Here is a 20681-nt window from a genome sequence, read left to right as displayed (position 1 = left end):
CATCTTTGTTTCTCTTCCTCCTCTGCCAGTGAACGAAAGATTCCCTTCCAACCATGACACTTGAAATGAGTCTCTAAAGCATAGCACCAGACAGGTGTTCTGTGTTCATGACTAATGTAGTAACAGAACGGACACAGGGATTGCTTACATGTGCAGTGCAGTCTGGGCCTTGGCCGCCTCTTGTTTGGTGTTGTATCGGATAAGGGCGGTGCCCTGGGTCAGGTTCAGATGGAATGTCAGCAGTGGGCCATGCTGCATGCAGATCGTCCTCAAGGTTGACCCATCGATCTGAGGAAGAACAGCCAGGATAAAACAGATGTTTCTAACTATTTCTCCAATCCTAACTTTGTCTCAGTAATTAAAAGATAATCTGCTCTCGGAAAGGGAGACAGGTGAAAGCAGTGGGAAGCAAGCAAAGGTGACGGAATTTAATTTTCAAACAGAATTGGTATGCCTCGACTTCTCACAATTACAATGACTTTGCTTTATGGAATAATCTGACTTATCCTTCTTGCTCACTTGTAGCTTGAGTCCAGTTTTCCCCACCTCACTGCTTTTCTTATGTTGTCACCATCCTTACGTTGGCAGGTTTTCCAGTAATTATATACAACTTGTACTTCTCACCATCTTCAGCCGTCAGGATTTGTACCAAGGGAGCCAGAATCTCCTAGTCTCCAGCACCCTGATTTCAGTAGAATTTAGATCAACCAATATTTAAAAGTTCTTTGCAAAACTGGAAATATCACCTGTACAATGAGTTTTTTTAAAAATTTATTTTGGTGATTTTTTGTCTTTGTGGTTTATGAAAGAGTAAGCCACAGAAACAGTCAGTGATCTTTCTGCCAAACCCAGCAATGCTCATTCCTCCTGAACTAATGTTTTCACAGCAGTTGTTGCCTACATTCCTTCTGCAGCAGTAACAGCTTGTTACTTACCTCCAGTAACTGCTGTTCTCCAAGGTGTTCTGCACATAGATTCCATTCCTAGTATGCCACAGGAACATGCACACACGAATGGGATCCATATGTGCAGAAACTTAAGGAAGTGCTGCTTTCTTCCTTTCCCCCCATTATATAATATAACCTCAAATGAGGGAAAAGGAAGTTGTTTGTGGGTACAAATATGGACAAAGTTAAAAGAGAGAAACTTGAAATGAAGATAGTGTCCCTGAAACCACCTTAACCTTTACACTTCCTTCTCACTAGTATACTGACACCCAACAAATAGAAGACTTGTTATAGAAAAGACAATTGCAATCTGCCTCTTTCTCTTTTCTATTAACTTAGACACCTCCAAAATATATTCTTCTTCCTTTAAATGACTCCTAAAGCAGTATTAAACTACCTTACAAAAGGAAGACTTAAAACTGTGCCTCTTCATCACACCACTGCTGTTTCCTTCACCTCAAGGAAAAGTCTCTTCTATGAAAGGAGCACAGTTTGCACCATTTTGGGTGATTTGAAGGAGACCTTAGTTTTTCCTTTCACACTGATGTTTTCTCAGACTGTAGTAAAAGCATGGTAAATTATCCTGCTGAACAGGGGACTCTCTGTCTAGACCTCAGGGCGCTGCTGATAATCACATAGGCTTTTCCTAAGCCTTGAATACAGACTAATTGGGACTGCTGAAACCAGGATCTCCACAGAATTCATTTTGAATGGAAGCAAGCTCTGAGAATACTTGCAGGAATAACCTAACGAGACTGTTTTTGGCAGGAGTGCTGGAAACATTCTGTGGTTTCACTATGGAAACACCAAAGTGAAAACTGGCAGTTACACCAGCTTTCTCACTGACAACATCCCAAAGAACAGCCTCTTTAACAGCTATAAACCATTCCACATTATGGTCATGCAACTTATCCTCACTTCTAAGAAAAACCTTTCTGTTCCAGTAATTTTTTTGAAACTCTAGGTAATGAAAGGTTATGACGGTCATGTAGCAAAAACTGAGCACCTTAAAAGTTATCTGAAGAGATTACCATAGAAAAACCAATCAGACTGCAGCCCAATTTAGTAGAAACACATCTTACGTATGCTGACCAACTTGATTGTTAGAGTTTATTCAGAGAGAAACAACCGAAGAATCCACAAATCCATATATTGGTAAAGCAAACAATTTCCCAGAGACAACAACAGAAAATACCTGTGGAGTGAGATTGTGAAGAACCAACCAGTAGCTAGGACGAACTGAGCCACCATCACTCCAAGTAGATGCTGCAAATTAGAAGACAGAACAATCAAGACAGATCTGATACAAAGAAAACTATTTTTCTTTACAGTCAGGTCTTCCAATCTCAGACAAATTCAGCATTATCAGCCCCGCTAACACATGAAAGCCTAATCTTCGTCCTGAAAACAAACACACATCTTGGATTGCATCTGACATTGAGTCACCTTTTACTAGAGTTTATCTTCAAGGAGTTTCCCACCCGCCGAAAGCATCCAGTCTTGAAAGGCCCCATGCAGTAGATATTCCCTCCTGGCAGCTCTCGGCCCTCTTCACTCATTCCCTGTAGCAGGACCTGGGATTCCGCCCCCAGCCCCCACCCCGACTACCAACAGCAAATTTCCCTTTCAAGAAGGAACTTTTTTTTTTCCTTTTACCGGACAACTGCAACTTTCTTTCCTCCAAACCATTAGTGCTGTAAAACGTACACTCCTCAGGTCTGATCAATGGTGCTATCAGTTGATTCTTCTCACCAGAGGCAAGCCGTGAGTCCTGTGCCCCCCAGCCCCTGACCGATCGGGGTGCTGTGCTGTTCCATGGAGATGATGGTTTGGGGTTGGTCAGGCCAGGAGGCGGGCGGGGCAGCCCTGTAGTGTTCCTTGAGGAAATATGGTTTTTCCACATCTTGTTGGAGAGATGAGTGGGATTGTGTCCTATGGGATCTGGGGACCATGTTGATTTGTAATCACTGAATTTTGCTAGAAGATTAAATAAATTGTACGTATTAGAGAAACTCAGGAGATTCAACTAGCCTTTAACTGTACTATCACTGTAAACCCTCGGACTGCATTTATATTGGAGACAACCACAAAGCACAGAACCATACAACAGTTAACTTACCATACCGAAAAAAGCCATGCTACATGTAAGTTAACTGATTTTTGCTTATTTTATATACGCTGGCAAAAAAAAAATATCCCTAGATCATTTATGATAACGTAACCAGTCAGTCTCAGTATGTTCAATCATTAATAAGATGAACAGCAACTATTATGTCCACACTACATTTCCTCTGAGAATCTGAGAATTTCTTACAAGGTTAGGCACTACTGACCTTTAATGAAACTGAACCTTCGTCAGGCCAAAAATTTGCAGAGAACTGAAATGAATATTTACCACTCTTGGTCTACTAAGCTAACGCTACCTCCTAAAGACGTCCTCCTGTAAGGTCAAAGCTTTCTCATAAATCACAAATTTCATACAGAGCTGACATGACAGTAACACAAAGAAGGCCATTGAGCTGTGTGACAACTGCACTTTTAAATCCTGACAGTGCACATTCATTTTTTTATTAGAAACCATTACCAAATGCCTGTTAGGAGAAGTTAAGGTCAACAGTGGATATCCCTAACATTTCAAAAACCCTTTATATAAAAAGTCCACTAAAAGATAAAAATTAACACACTCCCCAAAACATCACTACAGGTCATGAATATTTGGGAGCTCTTCGTAAACCAACTTTCCTTAAGAAGGCAGACCACAAATTCTCTCACACCTTCTCACACCAAGGGACATTTATCACCCAGCAAAAAAACCAAACCAAAAGTCCAAATTGCTCGAGTAAATTTTTTTTCCTTGTTCTGTAATTAGAACCAGCAAACACAGACAAGGCAATCTGAGAGGAAAAGGCACTTGTATCATGAATTAGCTTAATCATTAATTATCTTAATCAGAACTCTGGTGCATGTGTGTGCAAATACACGTATTAAGCTCTATTCGCTAACAAACGGTAGTAAATTACTTACATGAAACAAACGGTAAAAAACCAGGTTTACAATAAGCCAGGGTGCCAGAAAATAATACATTTGGGAATCAAGACCATAAAGCTTTCAGCAAGTAAAAGTGTGCTTCATTTTACAGCTGGATCACTGTATTTCCACAACAGAGTAACTGTCAATAACAAGCAGGTTTCAAGCACTAGCCTATGAAAGTATATGAAAAGTGCTTAAAAACCAGCTTTCACTAGACCCAGTTTGTTTTAGACACACATGAATTCTAAATCCCTAATTCAGATGACCTCCTTTCTGGCTGTACAATGCTGGTGTGTAGTTTACCAAGATGAGCAGAAGATGGTATGTGTGCCAGGCAGTAGTCTAGTTTCCTCAATTCAACTATGACTTCAATCATTTTTTTATCTCTTGGGTCTTTCTTATATGCTAGAGAAAAAAATCAGCAGAGGTAAGAAGCTGATACTTGCCACTCCTTTCCCCAGGCTATGAAAGAAATCTTTCATGTCACTGGAATGCTGCACAAACTGGCAGCAGGAACACTGTTTTTGTCTAGGGCTAAATAGGATTTTCAACACATTTTGTGAAGATGCTGAGATAACATATGAACACAGCTTTTATTCAGTAAGATGCAAAAACCATAAAGTTTGGGCCAGACACAGCTATGTTCGTCACTTCTGCTATTTAAACACAATTCTTCAGTTTTAAGTAGTTGTTAAGACAATGATGTCTCGAGAGAAAACTCTGGCATTTGTAAGAAGTTCAAAATCCAAATGGTTTGTCTGGAGCAAGTATTTCCAGCATCCTACTCAGAAGTGTGTGCAGAAACCATTTTTCACAAGAAAGCTTTGCAGACCTTCTTACCAAGGGTCTGAGGCAGATACCTGAATTACTATTTACAGGCCAACCATTAAAAGCCAGAGGACGAAAAAGCCCTTCTCTCTCTCCCAGTTTCAGGGAATGATGAGTGCTATAAAAGGCAAGGCAACACCATTCCCTTCACAGCACTCCAATATTCTGAATTTAAGATGAGTAAAATCACTCGTCTTAATTACTCTAATTCCTTAACTCATACATACAGGAGCAGGTATGTTTAAAAAATTATGACAGTCCCCCAACCCCTTGCGTGTATCAACAGATTGTGCATGTGGGGTTTTTTTCCCCTTTTGCATCTGCTGCTCACTGCTACCCTGTTCTTTAACTTGTGTAACTAAGGATTTTGTATTGGGGGTGGGAGGAAGGGCAGAGGATCTTAGTCTAGTTTTTAAAGCAACTACAACAGTATTTTATCTTCAGGAGGAAAACTACCTGATCAGCCACTCAAATTTTTAGTTCCGCAGAAATTACTGAAAGACTAAATATTCCAAGTGGAACAAGAATGAGGAACTAGTGATTAAGCAGAAAATGCTTTGTCCAGGTAAGTTTTGGAGCCCACATACCTGAAGTGCTATGAACGTTGGTGAAGGAATTGTCAGAGGCACTGTAGGGCCAGGCACCAGGTGAAGGCAGCGAGGTGTTGAGGGAAGAATTAGACCCTATCAAAGGGAAAAGGAGAGAAAAAGAGTAGGCCAATTTCACAGAGTTTCTGTAATACTGTTGAACCTCAAGAGAGCCACAATTTGTACCAGTCCCAAGCTTTCACATGATACACACAGCCACGGTGCAAAGGCAATTAGGCTTCCTTCTTAGTTAAATGCAATAGACTGTTATCCTGTTATGACAGGAACATCAGAACAACTTAAATAACCACATACCAGCTGTTCACTGTTTTACCTGTGGTGTTGTCCCGCAGAAGTTGGTGGTCAGTATCTACAATGGGAGATGTGGCTGTCCCCCCCAGCACACTTCCAGGGGTCACATAGGGGTCAGATTCAGGGTCAATGTTTTGTATACCTTTCCATGGCACTCCTGGTTGGAACTCTGGGACAGGGGGGAAAAAGGAATTAGTTGCAAACAGGGAAATGCCATTTACTGGAAGTTAATTACTGAAGATATTTTAGAAGGGTAAATTGTCTTCTACGCTGTTTCTCAGAAAAAAACCCAAACAGACTTCTCAAAATCTATTTCACATTTCCTCCCATGGCACTATCTCTAGTGTCCGAAAACAACTACACCACAAAAAAGTGGAGCAAGTGCATACGGTATTCCTTTGATTATTCCTGTTTTACTACATTGAGTTTGAACCTTCCTTAATAGGTTATGTATTTTTTCAGATATATAAGATTAGATTATATATTATAAGATTAGATTCAGCGCACACACACTTTGTGCGTGTGCAGAAACCCTTCTCAAGCAAAGGCTACCTACCTTTTTGACACTTTTCACTGCAGGTACACACATACTTTATACATTAGCTATCAATATTGAGGTAATGCTAAGGCGAGATACCTTGTGGTAAAAGCAATGTATATGCTCATTGACATTCTTCATGCTTCACAATGAGATGGAATATACTTATCATGCTTTAGTTTCCTTTCAACTATAGCTCCAGGCATGCCAGATTTTTAAAACAAGAGGATGAATTATATAAAGTATGAACATACAAAAACTCCAGTTACTGTAAGAAAGATCAGTAACTTGGTTCTTTCACTGAGCAGATGATCAATGAATAAAGTGCTGTGGTCAATTTTGGAAGCAGTGATAAGAAAGTAAAACTGCCAAACACAAAACCAAGAAGCTTCAGATACTATGTGACAATTTGGATAAGTGTGAAAAGAGTGCCAAGGTAGCAGATTCATCCCTTGCAGATACAAGACCAGGATGTGGAATGATACCTTTATTGCCAACCTGAAGTTTTTAAATAATTGACAGAATATTTGAGTGTAATTAAAAATCCTTGATTAAAAGTGGGATCCAGGATGTGCTCTCTGGAATGAAACAATGTAAGGTGAATCTGGCATGGAAGGGTTCATTTCAGTCACCTTTGTAATGAAGCAGCATAGTCAAGACTACGACTTTCACACACAAATACAGAAGAAAACGTGGTATTACTGGTTCAAACAATTGGCACAGCAAGGGCAGTATTAGATTGTGATAATGCATTGGCAGGAGAATCTCAGAGAACACAGAAGAAATGCCCCACTGGGTCAGAACTGTGGTCCATCTAGCCCAGTATTCTGCTAACAGTGGTTGGAGGGATACCATTTAGGGACAGAACACAAACCTCGCCACTATCTGTAAGCTACTGCCCTCACACTCTCCCAGCATCCATAGTCCTTCTATCTAGGATGTCAGAAATACCCTCTATCTGCTAGCACCTGCTTGTGAAACTGTTTTTCCATCTGTTTATCCAACCAGTTTCAACTGGCTAGTACTACCTGTCTCCATAAGCTGTAAAAGCAATGCACTGCAGAAGTTCACCACTCCCAATGGGAGAAAAAACCCCCAAAACCCCAAACCAAAAAACTCTCATCTCTTTAAAATTTATATCTTCTTAAGTCCAGCATTTGCACCATGGTTCTAGTGTTGCAAGATTCGCAGAATTACAATTCTGCATTTATCTTGTTCACTTCCTTCATAATTTTGCAAAGCTCAGTCACATCTCCCAAACTGTAGTAACTCAACAAAATAATCTAGGATACCAGGTATCAACGTTTCTAACAATATGAGCAATCAGTACTGCATCAAGGAAGGAATCTGCTCTGCTACTGCCAAAATGCTGCAATCCTCTGACAAATAGGACCACCTTATGCTTAAGGAACAAGCAATGCAGCTCTTGGGTCTAGTCAAAAGATCTTCTCTGTTCAGAGATAAAGAACCCATAAGCACAGATTAGGACCTGGAAATTAAGACTTCCTTGACTAAGTCCAAGTCTTGTCTTTGTAAAGATTTCTGAGAATTGGTCAGACTGAAAATTAAGTGCATAGTATGCTCTCATCAAAAAGTTAAGGAATATTCAAACAAGGCTCCAAAGATCAGGTGTATTGTATGCAAACACATTCACTCATCAAGATAATCCTGGTCTGGAAAAAGAGTTTTTCTTGAACTTCAGCATACTGACAAATTTCCAAACTATAATTTGGGATTGACAGTTACTCTCATGCACATTCACCAACTTTCCCTACAGACATGCTATTTTATTTCTAGATAAAGAAAACATGAAGTGCATTTTTCCACTGATATTTGAAAGGTCCTCCCAAAAAGTTCAAACATAAGATTATTAGGAAAACCACGACAACACATCCAGGCCAGTTTGCCTGGAGTATATGACTGAACTGCTCTTGAATAGGAAAATTACAGTCTAATATTACCTAGGTATGCAAGTCTGTGTGACATAACCAAAAGATACAGTTCTCACCAATGCAGCAAAACTTGCTCTCACCTGCAGCTGTGATATCAGTTTGATTGGGCACCACTTCATTTATCTTTGTGCTGAACAATACTGCTCTCTTGAACGGCAGAATTTCTGCAGCAGATGGCATTTAGGAGGAAAACGCGAAAGGTGTAGTCAGGGTGAATGCTGAGTGACCACTGTATTCATTCAAAGGAAAAATGCACCTATTTCAAGAGGTCTTCTCTTGTAAACTCATTTTCATTAGCAACTTATTTTCCAACACTAGGAAGAAAAATTGTATCTCCACGCCAGGAACTGACAGTGGGCCTCATCTACAAGCTTGCAGAGAAAAAGGACCTACAGTATAAAATCATTTTGGGTCTTTATTCTTCATTGGGGTGTTGATAAGGTGGATCATGACTTCAGCTAAGTTTTCCTTCTCGAGGAAGCCAATAAGCTAGAGGGGCTATGAGACAGCATAAGTGGCTGATGGTTCTGGGACAGTAACACTTGTCCCAATAGTCTGTGAACCTCATAAGAGAGGGCTAGCAATACAGCAATAATTGCATAAAAGCCACATGCCAAAACCCATGATCTGTTACATGACATCTGCAATAACAGTCACGGGATACTCATTTACACAAGAAATTGGGGATGGTACTGATGATCCCAGTGAGAGTTTATCTTCAGGATTTGTGAACTCCAGCTATCCTCTCACAGTGGTGACACAGTCAGCAACAGCAAAAATTTCACTTATCCCTGACAGTAGGACTGCAGGTATCACTAAGGAAACTCTATGATATCAACGAGGGGCAAAGAGTAGCTATTCAGCTTCTGAAACAGCCTTCGGCTACCAAGAATCTTCCTAGAGCCAGTGGCTGCTCCAAAATCTGGAAACATGGCAGAGCTGATGCTCACATCCCTCTCCTAACATTGCAAGCAGTACTGTGGTTCTCAGTATTATATAGGGGAATGGTAACTAAAGAAAAAGTTCAGCAACAATGGGTCTACGAGAGCGGTCCTGCAAAAAAATTTAAATTTTGGGGGTTTGTGGCATTATGAACAGTAACTCCAGTTCAAGAAGCTCAGTACTTAACAACCAGGCTGACAGAAATGTAATGCAAATAACACCTCTACAGAGAGCAGTCAGTGGTATGAAGTGCTGTGGGTATGCAGATGTTCTTGAAATAACTAATTCTTTAACTTAGTTAGGTCATCAGAAAACATGTTCTTGCCAGACTTAAGACACTGAGGGGTTCCCACATAAAAAGCTTTAGCTACTTTTTGTAGGTTTCCTGCAGTTGCATCCGTCACACAGATTCCTAGGCTTTCTGATGCAAGGTCTGTGCTACTGGTTTACCCCACAGATGTACCTGCACCTTTACTTTTTTGTGCTTGAGGGGATACACAGTAGAGGATTTGCAGTTAGTGTTTTTCTTGAAATGTGTCTTCCAGGCAGAGAAAAATCACAGCATCCACTATTTGCTGAACAGCACTGGTGACTAATCTGTGCAACTTCAAGGACACCACCCTGTTTAACAAATGTTTTATATAGAAAATTATGTGTGTGTTCAAATACGTATGTATTTTTCCTAGACACTTCGAGTTTTCTAGTGGAAAGATAAAATTCTTCCAAAGAAACTCTAAAAGACTTAAAGAATGTGCTACTGCCTGTAATCCAAAAAGCAAGAAACTTCCACTCAAGCCACAAGATTGCTGAGTAGTACTTAAACATGGCAACTACTCTTCTATCCTTTACACGACATGAGCAAAGGAGAACCACAACAGCGTAGCACACACATTGTATAGATATTGTACCAATACTGCTGGCAAAAGAAACCTGGTGTTCCGCAATGAATTGTATTTGTAAACAATTGCCAGAGGAAAAGTTCATGCTACGTAAAATACATAAAGTCAAGAAAATCCTGTTCCCACCACCACAAAAAACAAGCTTTCACATCTTTTGCTTTCTGATTCCACGCTATCAGTCAGAATTTTACACTCCGTGTCAGCCTAACAGAACTGAAATAAGGAAGGAATCAATACAGGAGGAAGGAGCTGGTAATGTGTCCTCTATGAACAAGTGTTCTCATGAAAATTTCTGTAAGTTGTAAAGTCACCAAACTATAGAAGATCAGACTTCACCTAACAAAAATGAAATACTACTCAGGCAATTCAGCAATTAGTTCATATTTAGCCCAGCAATTTTTTACTGGAGATTCAACGTTTATTTTCTAATTTAATGTAGAAGAAATTTGAAAAACGATAAGCCAAGCAAATATTTTCCTTGCAGTGGTTATTGAAAAAGTACGATGAGGAAAGGTCCCAGCATATCTACTTTAAAGCTTGGACATAGCCCCTGCCCTTATGTAATACCTGGAGGCCAGCTGGCGTTGCTGGATTTGCTTCCGATCTTGTTCGTTGGTGGAGATTTGGCAGGTAACCAGCTATCACCAGCAGGGCCTGCATGGCTACCTAGTGGGTCGCCCTGAATTATGTCGAACTGGTTGTAGGGCGATCCTCCGCGAGCCTTTCCAGGGGGCACAATTGCACCTGAAGCATTAAAAAAGATACATTTAACACTCCGGAAAAGTTGGGATCTTTATGAGTATGGTGTACTAAAACAAAAAATATTTAAGATGCCTACTGGCGAGGCAAGACATTCAATGACTTGAAGCATAGTTTCATCTGAGCTATTTCACCTCTGGCAAGATGATACTGCAAGGGTATTCCCAAAATAGCCAGTCCCCTTCTCACCATTTTTGTGCATATTGGCATCTTGTGAAGCCACAGAGGGCAGCCCTTCCATCATAGTCCACTGTTTAAAGCGGGATTCTGTTCCAGCCTCTTTCCCTCCCACCATGCCATAATCCATGCCACTTGAGCCAAAGCCTGTGAAACAAACAAACAAAACGCCATTAACATTTGCTCTTTTCAGTTTAAATAACTTCAAACAGAGAGTCGTTGTGATCACAAGAAAGGTGAAAAAAATCCAATACTAGCAAATGAAACGTTCAAGTGGCAACTTCCAAATAAGATTGTTAGGTCAATTTGCCACCAAGATATACTTTTTGTTAGTAGGTTTGTCTTCTTCCCCTGCAATGAAAAATAATGCAATTTGATCAAGAGTTGACATGTCGTAACCTTCACTCTAGTGCTTATATACACAAGTTACTCATTTCTGGACCCAGACATAACTGACTAATATGGTAACTATAGGCAATGCACCATATCTCTTTCCACAGAGCACTTACCTGAACCGTATCCAGGTATTTGCCCTTTGGTCTGTAAATCTGAGAGACCCACATTCAAAGGATTGGGTACCATGCTGTCTAAATGTGGCTTAGGCCCCACAGGGTGGGATGGTGAATGCTTCATGCCAGGCTGCCTCTGCTGCTGCTGTTGGAGGGCACTCACCATACGAGCAATCTGCAAATGAAAGAAAAAACATGGGGATGATATATCCTATACTGTAACACAGAATTCCAGTAAACATGAAGAAACAGCGACTTGAAAGAGATCCTAAGGACCCTGGCTCTCTGAAAAGTACAATCTGAAGACAGTGCAAACTGAAGAGAGCAGATGACACTACTAAGGCCAGTGCCGTCTCTGGTGCAGAGTGCATTTTCCCAGCACACTTTATGCTCCACGTGATTGACAAAAACAGTGCCACACCTGTTGCTCCTGCTGTTGTCGCACAGCTTGAGATAACTTCCTCTGGCTCTGTAACAGCTGCTGCTGCTGCTGCTGCTGAAGGAGGAGCTGACATGCCTACAAGATAAGTGGGGGTGGTAAGAGTGAAAATACAGAGCTTATCAAGTGAGATAAAACTGCCAGGAGCTAGTCACTAGCAAATGCCTTGCTCAGAACTTCTGTAAACTGTTTCTCATTCCACATACTCAAAATAACAATGAAAGCATTAGAAGAATACTGTATCCTTCACTTCTTGCTAATTTAACATCATGCAACAGTATTACTAGTACCTGCTTTACTACCATCACTGTGACTACAAGTCTGAAAACAACTTCTTTAAAAATCAACAAACAACTGCTTTCTGTACAAAGATATTGCTTAGACTCATTTCTAACCCACTGCAACATTCACAATAATTACACACGCTTGTTTAGTTTCTCTGCTGCCTTCTAACAGGGCTGTATTTTCCTTTACAACAAACAGGGAATACTTGTACAAAAATAACACAAGATCAGTAGAATACAACATAATTAGAACAAACATAAAAAGAAAACTCTTTCTGCAGACAATTTGTAAACAGTCAGTCTCACAAGATTACTAGTTACTTACTAATTGAAACTGGGGAATCTGTGGAAGCTGGCTCAGCATGGCAATCTGTTGTGGAGAAAGCTGGGGGCCCATATTGAAAAGACCAGGATTCAAGCCACTGTTGGGAAACTGTTTGAGCATGGAGGCCGAAACCTGCATGGAAATCAGTTACATATCCTCAAGAAATGCACTGCTGTGAGAAAAGATGATGAAGTATTTCTATAAATGAATAGGTACGACACCAATCTTAAATGGTGTTCCGGGAAAGACATTACAGGTTTCTTAACACATCACATTTAAAAATGCACAATCTATGACTTGAGCTGAGTGAATACCTCACTTGATTGACAATATACAGTATCACATGTGCAGATGCAGACACACACACACAAAGGTTCCTCCCCCAACCAATCGCTTGCTAGAGACTGCACTAAATTAAAATGCTGATATATGTGCAGCTAACCAGTAATCACAGTACTGCATTATCACATTAAAAATGTACTGCTTGACAAGGGAAAAGAAAGGCATTCAGGCAGTCACTGGAGCAAAGAAACAGCGCCTCACAGAAAGAGTTAATCTCTTTGTACGCTGAATAAGCTATAGTAAAAGACAGTAGGTGGAGAAGAATCCCTCCATTTCTCCCTGCATTATTTGAGAGTTACACAAGTAGAATTCAAGAGAATCTCCAAAAGTCTTGAAGTCCAAAGCAAAAGGTAAACTTGTGCATTTGGAGACCCTGAGGTCTTAGAGCTCTGCAACGTAAATGCAACGTGTAGCCCCTCATCAGGCCTCTCTTTTCGGGGGGGCAGGAAGCACAGGACAAGACTGATTGAAAAAAATTAAGCAACCTGTCACACTTCAGAAAAACTTCCAGCTTTCACTTTTTTTTTTTCTTTTTTTTTTTTAAAATACTTTGCAAAAGCCTATGTAAGACAGGATTCCTGAATCCACTTTGAGGTTTAAAAATACTGATAGCAAGCGTTTACCACCAACTGCCGTGGAAGAAGGCGGCTAATCCTTCTGCAGTGAGCTTTAAGCACTTTCAACTACAAATTTTAATTTTTTATTTTACCTAAGTTTCCGATTTCTTAACATCAAATCAAGACTAAGATAGATGTATGAGTAACCTCAATGATGTGCTCTGAAGGCTGTAGCTCTACTTTTACAAGTAACCAGTTACTATAAATTCCTTACCTGGGGAGAAAGAAATTGGGGAGGCACTTGCGCCCGGATATTGGGGGAAGGATTTAGTGGCTGCACTGGTGTGTGCATGCCCCTCGATTGTGCTGTGCTGTTTCCAAACAAACCATGATTGCCACCCTATAAAATTAAAGCAGTAGTGAGAAGATGAATCTTTCAGGATAATGGATTTCTATGCTATTAACTACGTATCAATAACAATGAGGCAAGTACTGACTTAAACAGAGCACTCTTAAAATTACTAAGATGTTTGCCCTAAATCAGTAATATTCTACCTGGGTTAAAACTGCTGCACTACATTTTTGAGATGCAGGCTCTTTCTCCTCTACGTTGAAGAGTCATGTTTATCCACTTATTTCAAAGCACGTGACAAAGCTAATGTTTTATATTTTGCACTTTTCATGTTGGGAAATGGAAACTTGGAGTACAAACAACATGCTCAAAAATGTTGAGCCCATTCCACTAGCTTATAAGTATGGCAAGACTGTGTCAACAAGAATTTTGGGCCATAATTTTAGAAAAGTCAGGTACTTCTGAGTAGGTTGTCGAGACATTACTCATAAGCCTACTACTTCCTCTGCAGACCTTTCACTAACTGAAATTAGAATTCTAAAAATGTATTAAAAGTTTTCCTTCTGATGTGAAAACTTCAGCATCTGGATTGGGATGATTTTCCTTTCCTTTTTTTCCACTAAATTGAAGAGCAGGAAAATTTTCAAGTGAGAAAAAAATTATTTTTTTTTCCTCGCAGCGATTTATTTTCTAACACAAGAATACTTGCTGTTTGAGTTTTTTTAATGAGAAGTATTTACTGTTTTATAAACAACTTCTGTAATAATAAACCCTACTGCATGAAAAAGACCAAAGAAAATTCGTGATTACGTTTCACTATTTCAGCCTCTGAGCAGACTGTCTTTATTTGTAACATCTTTCAACAAAAGCCACAGGAAATATTATGGACAGTCTCCTATACTAACAGTCACATGCTGTTGCTTCTAAAAGCTGAAGCTCATACTCCAAAAGGTCCTTATGTGCCGTGATTCTGTCCTTTCATTTTCAAGACCCTCAGAACCTCCCATGTCCTGCTGCGTAACAGTACGTCTATGATCCTCAGACACCTGGCGTTCTAAACAGTACATTTTCCATCCCTCATCCATCATTCTCTGTTCTCCCTCTCCATGCTGGCACTGCTGTACCCAACATAAATTAATCATTCTTCCCAACTGAGATGGTGCAGGCCTTCTCTAAAACCTTTCCTTCCGTTATATACCAAGATTTCATAAACTTTGCCTCCCTTCTACCATAATACTGTGCCTCCTCCACCATCCTTTCGCGACAACAGAAGTCTCTCATCCTGCTTCTATACTAGCAGCATTATAGATTGCCTCATTCACCTGCATCACATTTCACTTCCTTAATGTACGTTCTCTTTCAGAAGCAACTCAGGATGTCATACTAAGCACGTAGGAGGATAAACAGAAGTCCCAACAAACAAAAGAGTTTTTATTCTGGAAAGAACTGACTGGGGTCAACTACACAAAAATTTTTGAGAGGCTTGAAGCTGCAGCTACACTTTCAGCCCTCCCTAAAGCTCAGAGTTCTGCACACTGAATCCAAGAACATGTCTGCAAGTTTTGGACTTAATCTTATGTTCAACACTGATTGTGTTACATAGAAACAGAAAGACAACACAAAGAAACACCATTATGTTAGGCATGTGACTACATAGGCTAGTCCAGTTGCAATACTTAGGTTCTATTCTTTCATTTCCTAGTATTCCTGCAACACTTTCTTCTAGCATAATGCAAAACATAATAGCCAGAAATTCTTCTAAACTGCAGCTAACAATTTCACTTCTTCCCCACCATTCCCCTGTATACAGAACAAAAATATTGCTACTTCAAGAGTTTTTATAGGCTGCTAAATCAATCCTTTCTTTGGGCTGTGGGGCAGGGAGAAGGGAACAGGCACAATGCAAAATGACTGCAATTTTTTAAAGGCATATTTCTACATACAAGGTTATTGGGTGGAATCTGGAAAAATTTGGTGTCGGGGGGGTGGTGGGGCAAATCAATAGCCTCTAACTGGGTTTTAAAACAGCAATTAAAATATAAAGATTGCCACTAACTTCATGACTTCTGAAAAGCACGTCTATTTGCTGCTGCACTGATTCAGGAAGTAAGAGGCCAACAAAAACAGATGGAAAACGTTTTGATGATAGGAACCAAAGTGGATTGATTCTCAATGGCCCGATATAGCTGAAATTTGCATTAACAATATTAATTTATTTAGTAGGAAAACAAATGCAAGCAACCAACTAACCAGGATTAAGCCCAGGTTGCAGCCTTATAACAATGCATCTTATAAGGTGGCCTGCTTACTTGTCTAGCAGCGAAGTTTTGGGGACTGAGCCCTGAGCCGATTGCCCCAAGGCCGACGTTGGATAGTGTGGAACCAGAGGGAGACAGCTTGTAGCTGGGAGAAGGGGAGAAGGGAGAGCAGGGAGCCTCATCCCCAAGGCACCCATCTTGATTGGAGAAAGGCAAAGTCAGCTGAAGCAGCAGTTAGCCAACAGCAGGAGTTGGTTAGTGAAGCAACAGAACGCAAGAGGAGAGAAAGAGGGACGGTGAGTGACTAGGAAGAAGCAAAGTTAATTTGTAATAGCAATTACAAGGACAAAACTTCTGACTCAAATGATCACTTGACAATTAAGATTTTGGTCCAAGGAGATAAACAATAAATTCCTAAGGGTTTCTTTTTAAAAATACATTTTGAACTCTCATGAAGTTTGTTTCTGACAGTGGCTATTACCACTACAGAAACAAACGAATCTTGAATGAACTCCTAATGTTAGCACACACCTATCAACATAATTTGTTAGGAATCCATTAGCTCTGCTAGTGGTATTTATTAATTAGGCCACCAGAGGGAGTTGACAAAACTGGTTTTTGGCCTGTTATACCAAAATGGAGGAGTTAAAAAAATTTATTGACAGTAACACACCTTCTGAATTTTTAAACCAAATTTCTTTTCCATTTTACATGTGATAAAACTGTATGAAAAAAAAAACCTAAAGCATTCTGAATCTACTGGACACTCTCCAATTCATAATGTGAAGCAATTAATGTTTGATAATAACAGTGAAAGCTTCTATTTAAAATAGGCAAGAATGAGAAAGAAACGCTACCATAACATAAAACAAATGTCACAGAGAAACAGATGTCATACAGAAGCTTACAGTACATGGACATACAGCATAAGGGGTTGTGGAATTTAGAAAGGGTGTTTCCAATAAACGACAGACATGAAAGCAGAAAAAATTTGGAAGACTGTGATTACTTATGTTTACTTAGATCTAAACCAATTTTTTACAGTAGATGACTGTAGTCAGTAGCCAAAAGAATCACTGTGATGAAACTATAATGAATTTCATTGCTACCAGCAGTTTACCCTTCCAAGAAAAACACAGGAATTTCTTTCTGTCCATATTAAGAGCAGTCTGTTCTAGAATAAAGCGCCTCATTCTCCCCAGATAATTTAGTTTGTCTATGCACATCTGACACCTCTGATTTATATACACATTCACTCTACAAACATAACTCCCCCACACCTTTTATTATTGAGTTTGTCAAAGGTTACTGAATTTTTAGCACTTCAGGAGGAATAGGGTAAAAACTGCAACCTTGAATGTAGAGATTGATACTAATTTATCTAAAGGTATTTCTCTCACCTTCTCAAAATAAGGCCCGCTATCTGTGGTTCCCATGTCTTTGGAATTAGGTGGACGGAACCCAGACCGATCCTTTCTCATCATGTCATTAAAATCCCCGAGATTCATGGCTCGTTTATCTACCTCAAACTTCTTATCTGGGAGACCACCTGTTAAAAAAGAGGAAAGGTGACAAAATTAGTGCCAATAATCTCTACCATGTCTCATGACAGCAGGTTCACAGCCAAAGAAAGTATCTTTAAGATCGGGGTATAAATTAGATCTGTCTTACAATTCAGCATAGCTACAGTTGCTATTAAAAGTGTTGAAAAATTAAAGTAGGAAGTTTCATTTTTAAGACTGAACAAGCCAATTTAATTTAGAAAGTTTAATGTAAAGTATTTCTCACAATTTATGTACAGATATAAACATATGCATTTCTACATCAGCCTAGTTCAACTAATGATATTCATTTATACATAATTCTCAATCTCTTCCAAAACTCACGCTGTTATTTATTGGTATTCAGTATCTATAGAGACACCACATTTAACTTCTCCGCATATTCTACTTAGCCTTTACTGGGTTTGGCATTGAGAAAGAATTTCTCAAAACTGCAAAACCATGCATGTAATTTGATCACAACTCTCCTACACTCATGTGAACTTAACTCTTGAACACTACAGATCATCTGGTATAGCATAACTTCCAGACAGGCAACCAATCTCTCTCAGCCTGTATGCCATGATTACACAACCACTAACAGACGCTTTTCAAACATCCTCTACAATCTCCTGCCATTGTTTAGCGAGTAATCTGGTGGAACACGAGGAAGAGGTGTTAATAACAGACGATCAAACTGTAACATACACAGTGAACAAGACATCATCTTTCTCTATAAGGTTATCAGCAAAGTGCTGACTGAAGGAAGCTTTCTACCTCACACATTGAATTGCTGCCAAGGAACAATTTTTTTTGGTCATAGCATTATTGTTACATTGAGGAAGATGGAAAGCATCTTCATTTTAAAATATAGACAATGTGATAGAAGTGAGCTTTAATGTTATTTTTAGTTTTAAATAATTTAATTTAGCAGACAGATGGCCTTACCAAGAACAGTTTAAAAAACCTGTCACCACAGTTAACCAAAATCTATGACTCTTCCAAAGGAAGCTGGTGACAGATATCCTACCCTACCACTGACAAAACACTAAGTCTTTATCAAACAGAGCAGATAGCTGATCTCTCCAATACCTTCAAAACACTTATCTGTTCCTCAAAAAAACTTCTCAAAGCCAGCATCTCTTCCTAATGTCCAATCACAAACTATTAATATTCACAGGTATGTTATTGCCAAGAACCCATGAAATCAATCACTAATTACATGGGTTTTTTTCTTGCTGGCAAAACTTTCAAAGTTGATCCAGCTTCATCCTCTCAGATGCCTTCAACATCCTTTATCATAAAAATACTTGACAAGTCACCTACGTATCTTGGCTTGTAACTGGAGTCATACTGACCTGGATGAGCTCATCCCTTTCTAATGTATCCTAAAAAGCTACAACTGGTTCTGCAAAAGCAGTCACATCAAATGTCACGCACATCTCAATCCCGTCAATACCTACATCTAACCACTACACACAATGCCAGCAATGCACTACCAAAAGCCTTGTGTACTTTAATTCTAGACAGGAAGCCCTGTCCCTTAGTCGCTTGAAAAGAAACTGAAAGCAAGACAGAGTTGCATCACCATCTGAAATGAAACTGGGTCAATGCCAAAACCAGATGACTAAGCCACAGAAACACCCTTTTGTTTCTTCAGTTATCTTGATGATCCAATCAACTCAAACATTACTGAATGATGCCTTCTAAAAAGGCTTGCTAAAGAACATGTAGAGCATTAAGTAGCACCTTTAAAGGTTTCAGGCACAGATATGCATGCCATTTCTGTACTGAGGCAGCTGCTTAAATTTCAACATAAACAAGGCCTTGCTAAGAGAGATGATGGCATTCATTTATCCCATTCATAGAAAATTCTAATGCAACCTTGAAACCAGTCATGCGAGTCTTGTGTTTTGCACTTGCCACTGAAAGCTATAAATAATGCAGGTGGCTGAAGACTAGCTTTACCTTACATAGTACAAGACGACCGTTAAAATCTGAGAAGTTTGTTTTACACTCTGCAGTAGGCAAGAACACTTGTGCATGAATAAATATGAAGCCCCAAATCCTCTACATGCAGAAATGTAGAACAGGTTAAAAGCCCAACCATCTTCATAAAGGAAAACACTCCCATCAGTTCCTGGATTTTCCCCACTATTAACAGCTGTGAGAAACACCATGAAAAATGCAAAATGAAACAAGAGCTTGGAGGATGACATTCATGCCTTAGTGAGGGAAAAAAGCCTATTAAGTAGATGTCCCCTACCACATGCACACAGCTTAAAAGGAAAAAAAAAAAATTGAATTCTATACAAACCAAATTATATAATGTGATCCTGTACTGGGAGATAGGGGACAGAAACTGCTGTTGAGCAAAGTTACATAAAAGTTTGCAAATAAGAGACTCGATGTGGTGAAAATACACATATACAGTGGGGTAACCCAAATGGAAACCCAAAGATTTGAAACATGTTTTCTGCTTGACCACAAAAATGAAAACATTTTAAAGATATTGTTTTTATACCTTTGCCATAAATTTACATCACCCAAGCCTACTGAGCAAGCAAATGGGCTTGGATATTGAGGTATTGCACCTGCATGCTAAATCAGGTTATGCCTTTGTAACGTATTTACAATAGACAGCTGCATGAATTGCATTTGCATCAATAGAAACTGGAAATGAATTTCCCAGTCTTTACAGGTGATTTAAGAATTCAGTGATCTGCAGTGGTTGCAACTAACAAATACATTTAAAAAAAAAAAAGACAAAGGTGGTAGTCAAACAGAAGGAAGGAAAGGATAAAATTCTAAGCGAATTTGACAAGCTACTTACTCCAGCAAACTTCATGCCACAAGACTTACATACAAGAGAATTCAACGGAAAAAAGGGTTGTATCCTATTTTCAAAGTAAAACAAACTGCGTTGAACGGATTTGATAGAAAAATAATAAAAAGAAGGAAGTAGATCTGCTTCAAGCATGCCATTGATCCATCTCTTTTCTGTCTTGGTCAGTAAATAAGAGTGTCATTCCAGCACCTTGCAATAAAAGCAACACATTTTTCAAACAAGGAGAGCGAGACCAACATAGTAAGAATTACTTAC

General features: G+C 39.4%; 1 protein-coding gene across 27 annotated transcripts in view; it reads right to left on the bottom strand.

The window, feature by feature from the left end:
- The window catches only part of TNRC6B (trinucleotide repeat containing adaptor 6B), a 148051-nt gene that overhangs the window by 14665 nt on the left and 112705 nt on the right, over nucleotides 1-20681 (bottom strand). For 20 of the 27 annotated variants that reach the window (XM_049821986.1, XM_049821983.1, XM_049821977.1 and 17 more), the window contains 13 exons: nucleotides 17438-17586; nucleotides 13702-13827; nucleotides 12529-12660; nucleotides 11902-11997; nucleotides 11481-11655; nucleotides 10984-11118; nucleotides 10603-10779; nucleotides 8275-8358; nucleotides 5727-5873; nucleotides 5393-5488; nucleotides 2604-2924; nucleotides 2143-2213; nucleotides 149-288 (listed from right to left, as the gene is read on the bottom strand). In XM_049821986.1, the coding sequence (XP_049677943.1) occupies nucleotides 149-288; nucleotides 2143-2213; nucleotides 2604-2924; nucleotides 5393-5488; nucleotides 5727-5873; nucleotides 8275-8358; nucleotides 10603-10779; nucleotides 10984-11118; nucleotides 11481-11655; nucleotides 11902-11997; nucleotides 12529-12660; nucleotides 13702-13827; nucleotides 17438-17586 (1849 nt within the window). The remainder of the gene's footprint in view (nucleotides 1-148; nucleotides 289-2142; nucleotides 2214-2603; nucleotides 2925-5392; nucleotides 5489-5726; nucleotides 5874-8274; nucleotides 8359-10602; nucleotides 10780-10983; nucleotides 11119-11480; nucleotides 11656-11901; nucleotides 11998-12528; nucleotides 12661-13701; nucleotides 13828-17437; nucleotides 17587-20681) is intronic. The other 7 variants (XM_049822002.1, XM_049821992.1, XM_049821997.1 and 4 more) reach the window with 5 other exon arrangements.

Source organism: Accipiter gentilis, chromosome 18, assembly GCF_929443795.1.
Source record: "Accipiter gentilis chromosome 18, bAccGen1.1, whole genome shotgun sequence".
In the NCBI taxonomy this organism is placed as follows: domain Eukaryota; kingdom Metazoa; phylum Chordata; class Aves; order Accipitriformes; family Accipitridae; genus Astur; species Astur gentilis.
This window is presented reverse-complemented; position numbering and strand designations above follow the sequence as displayed.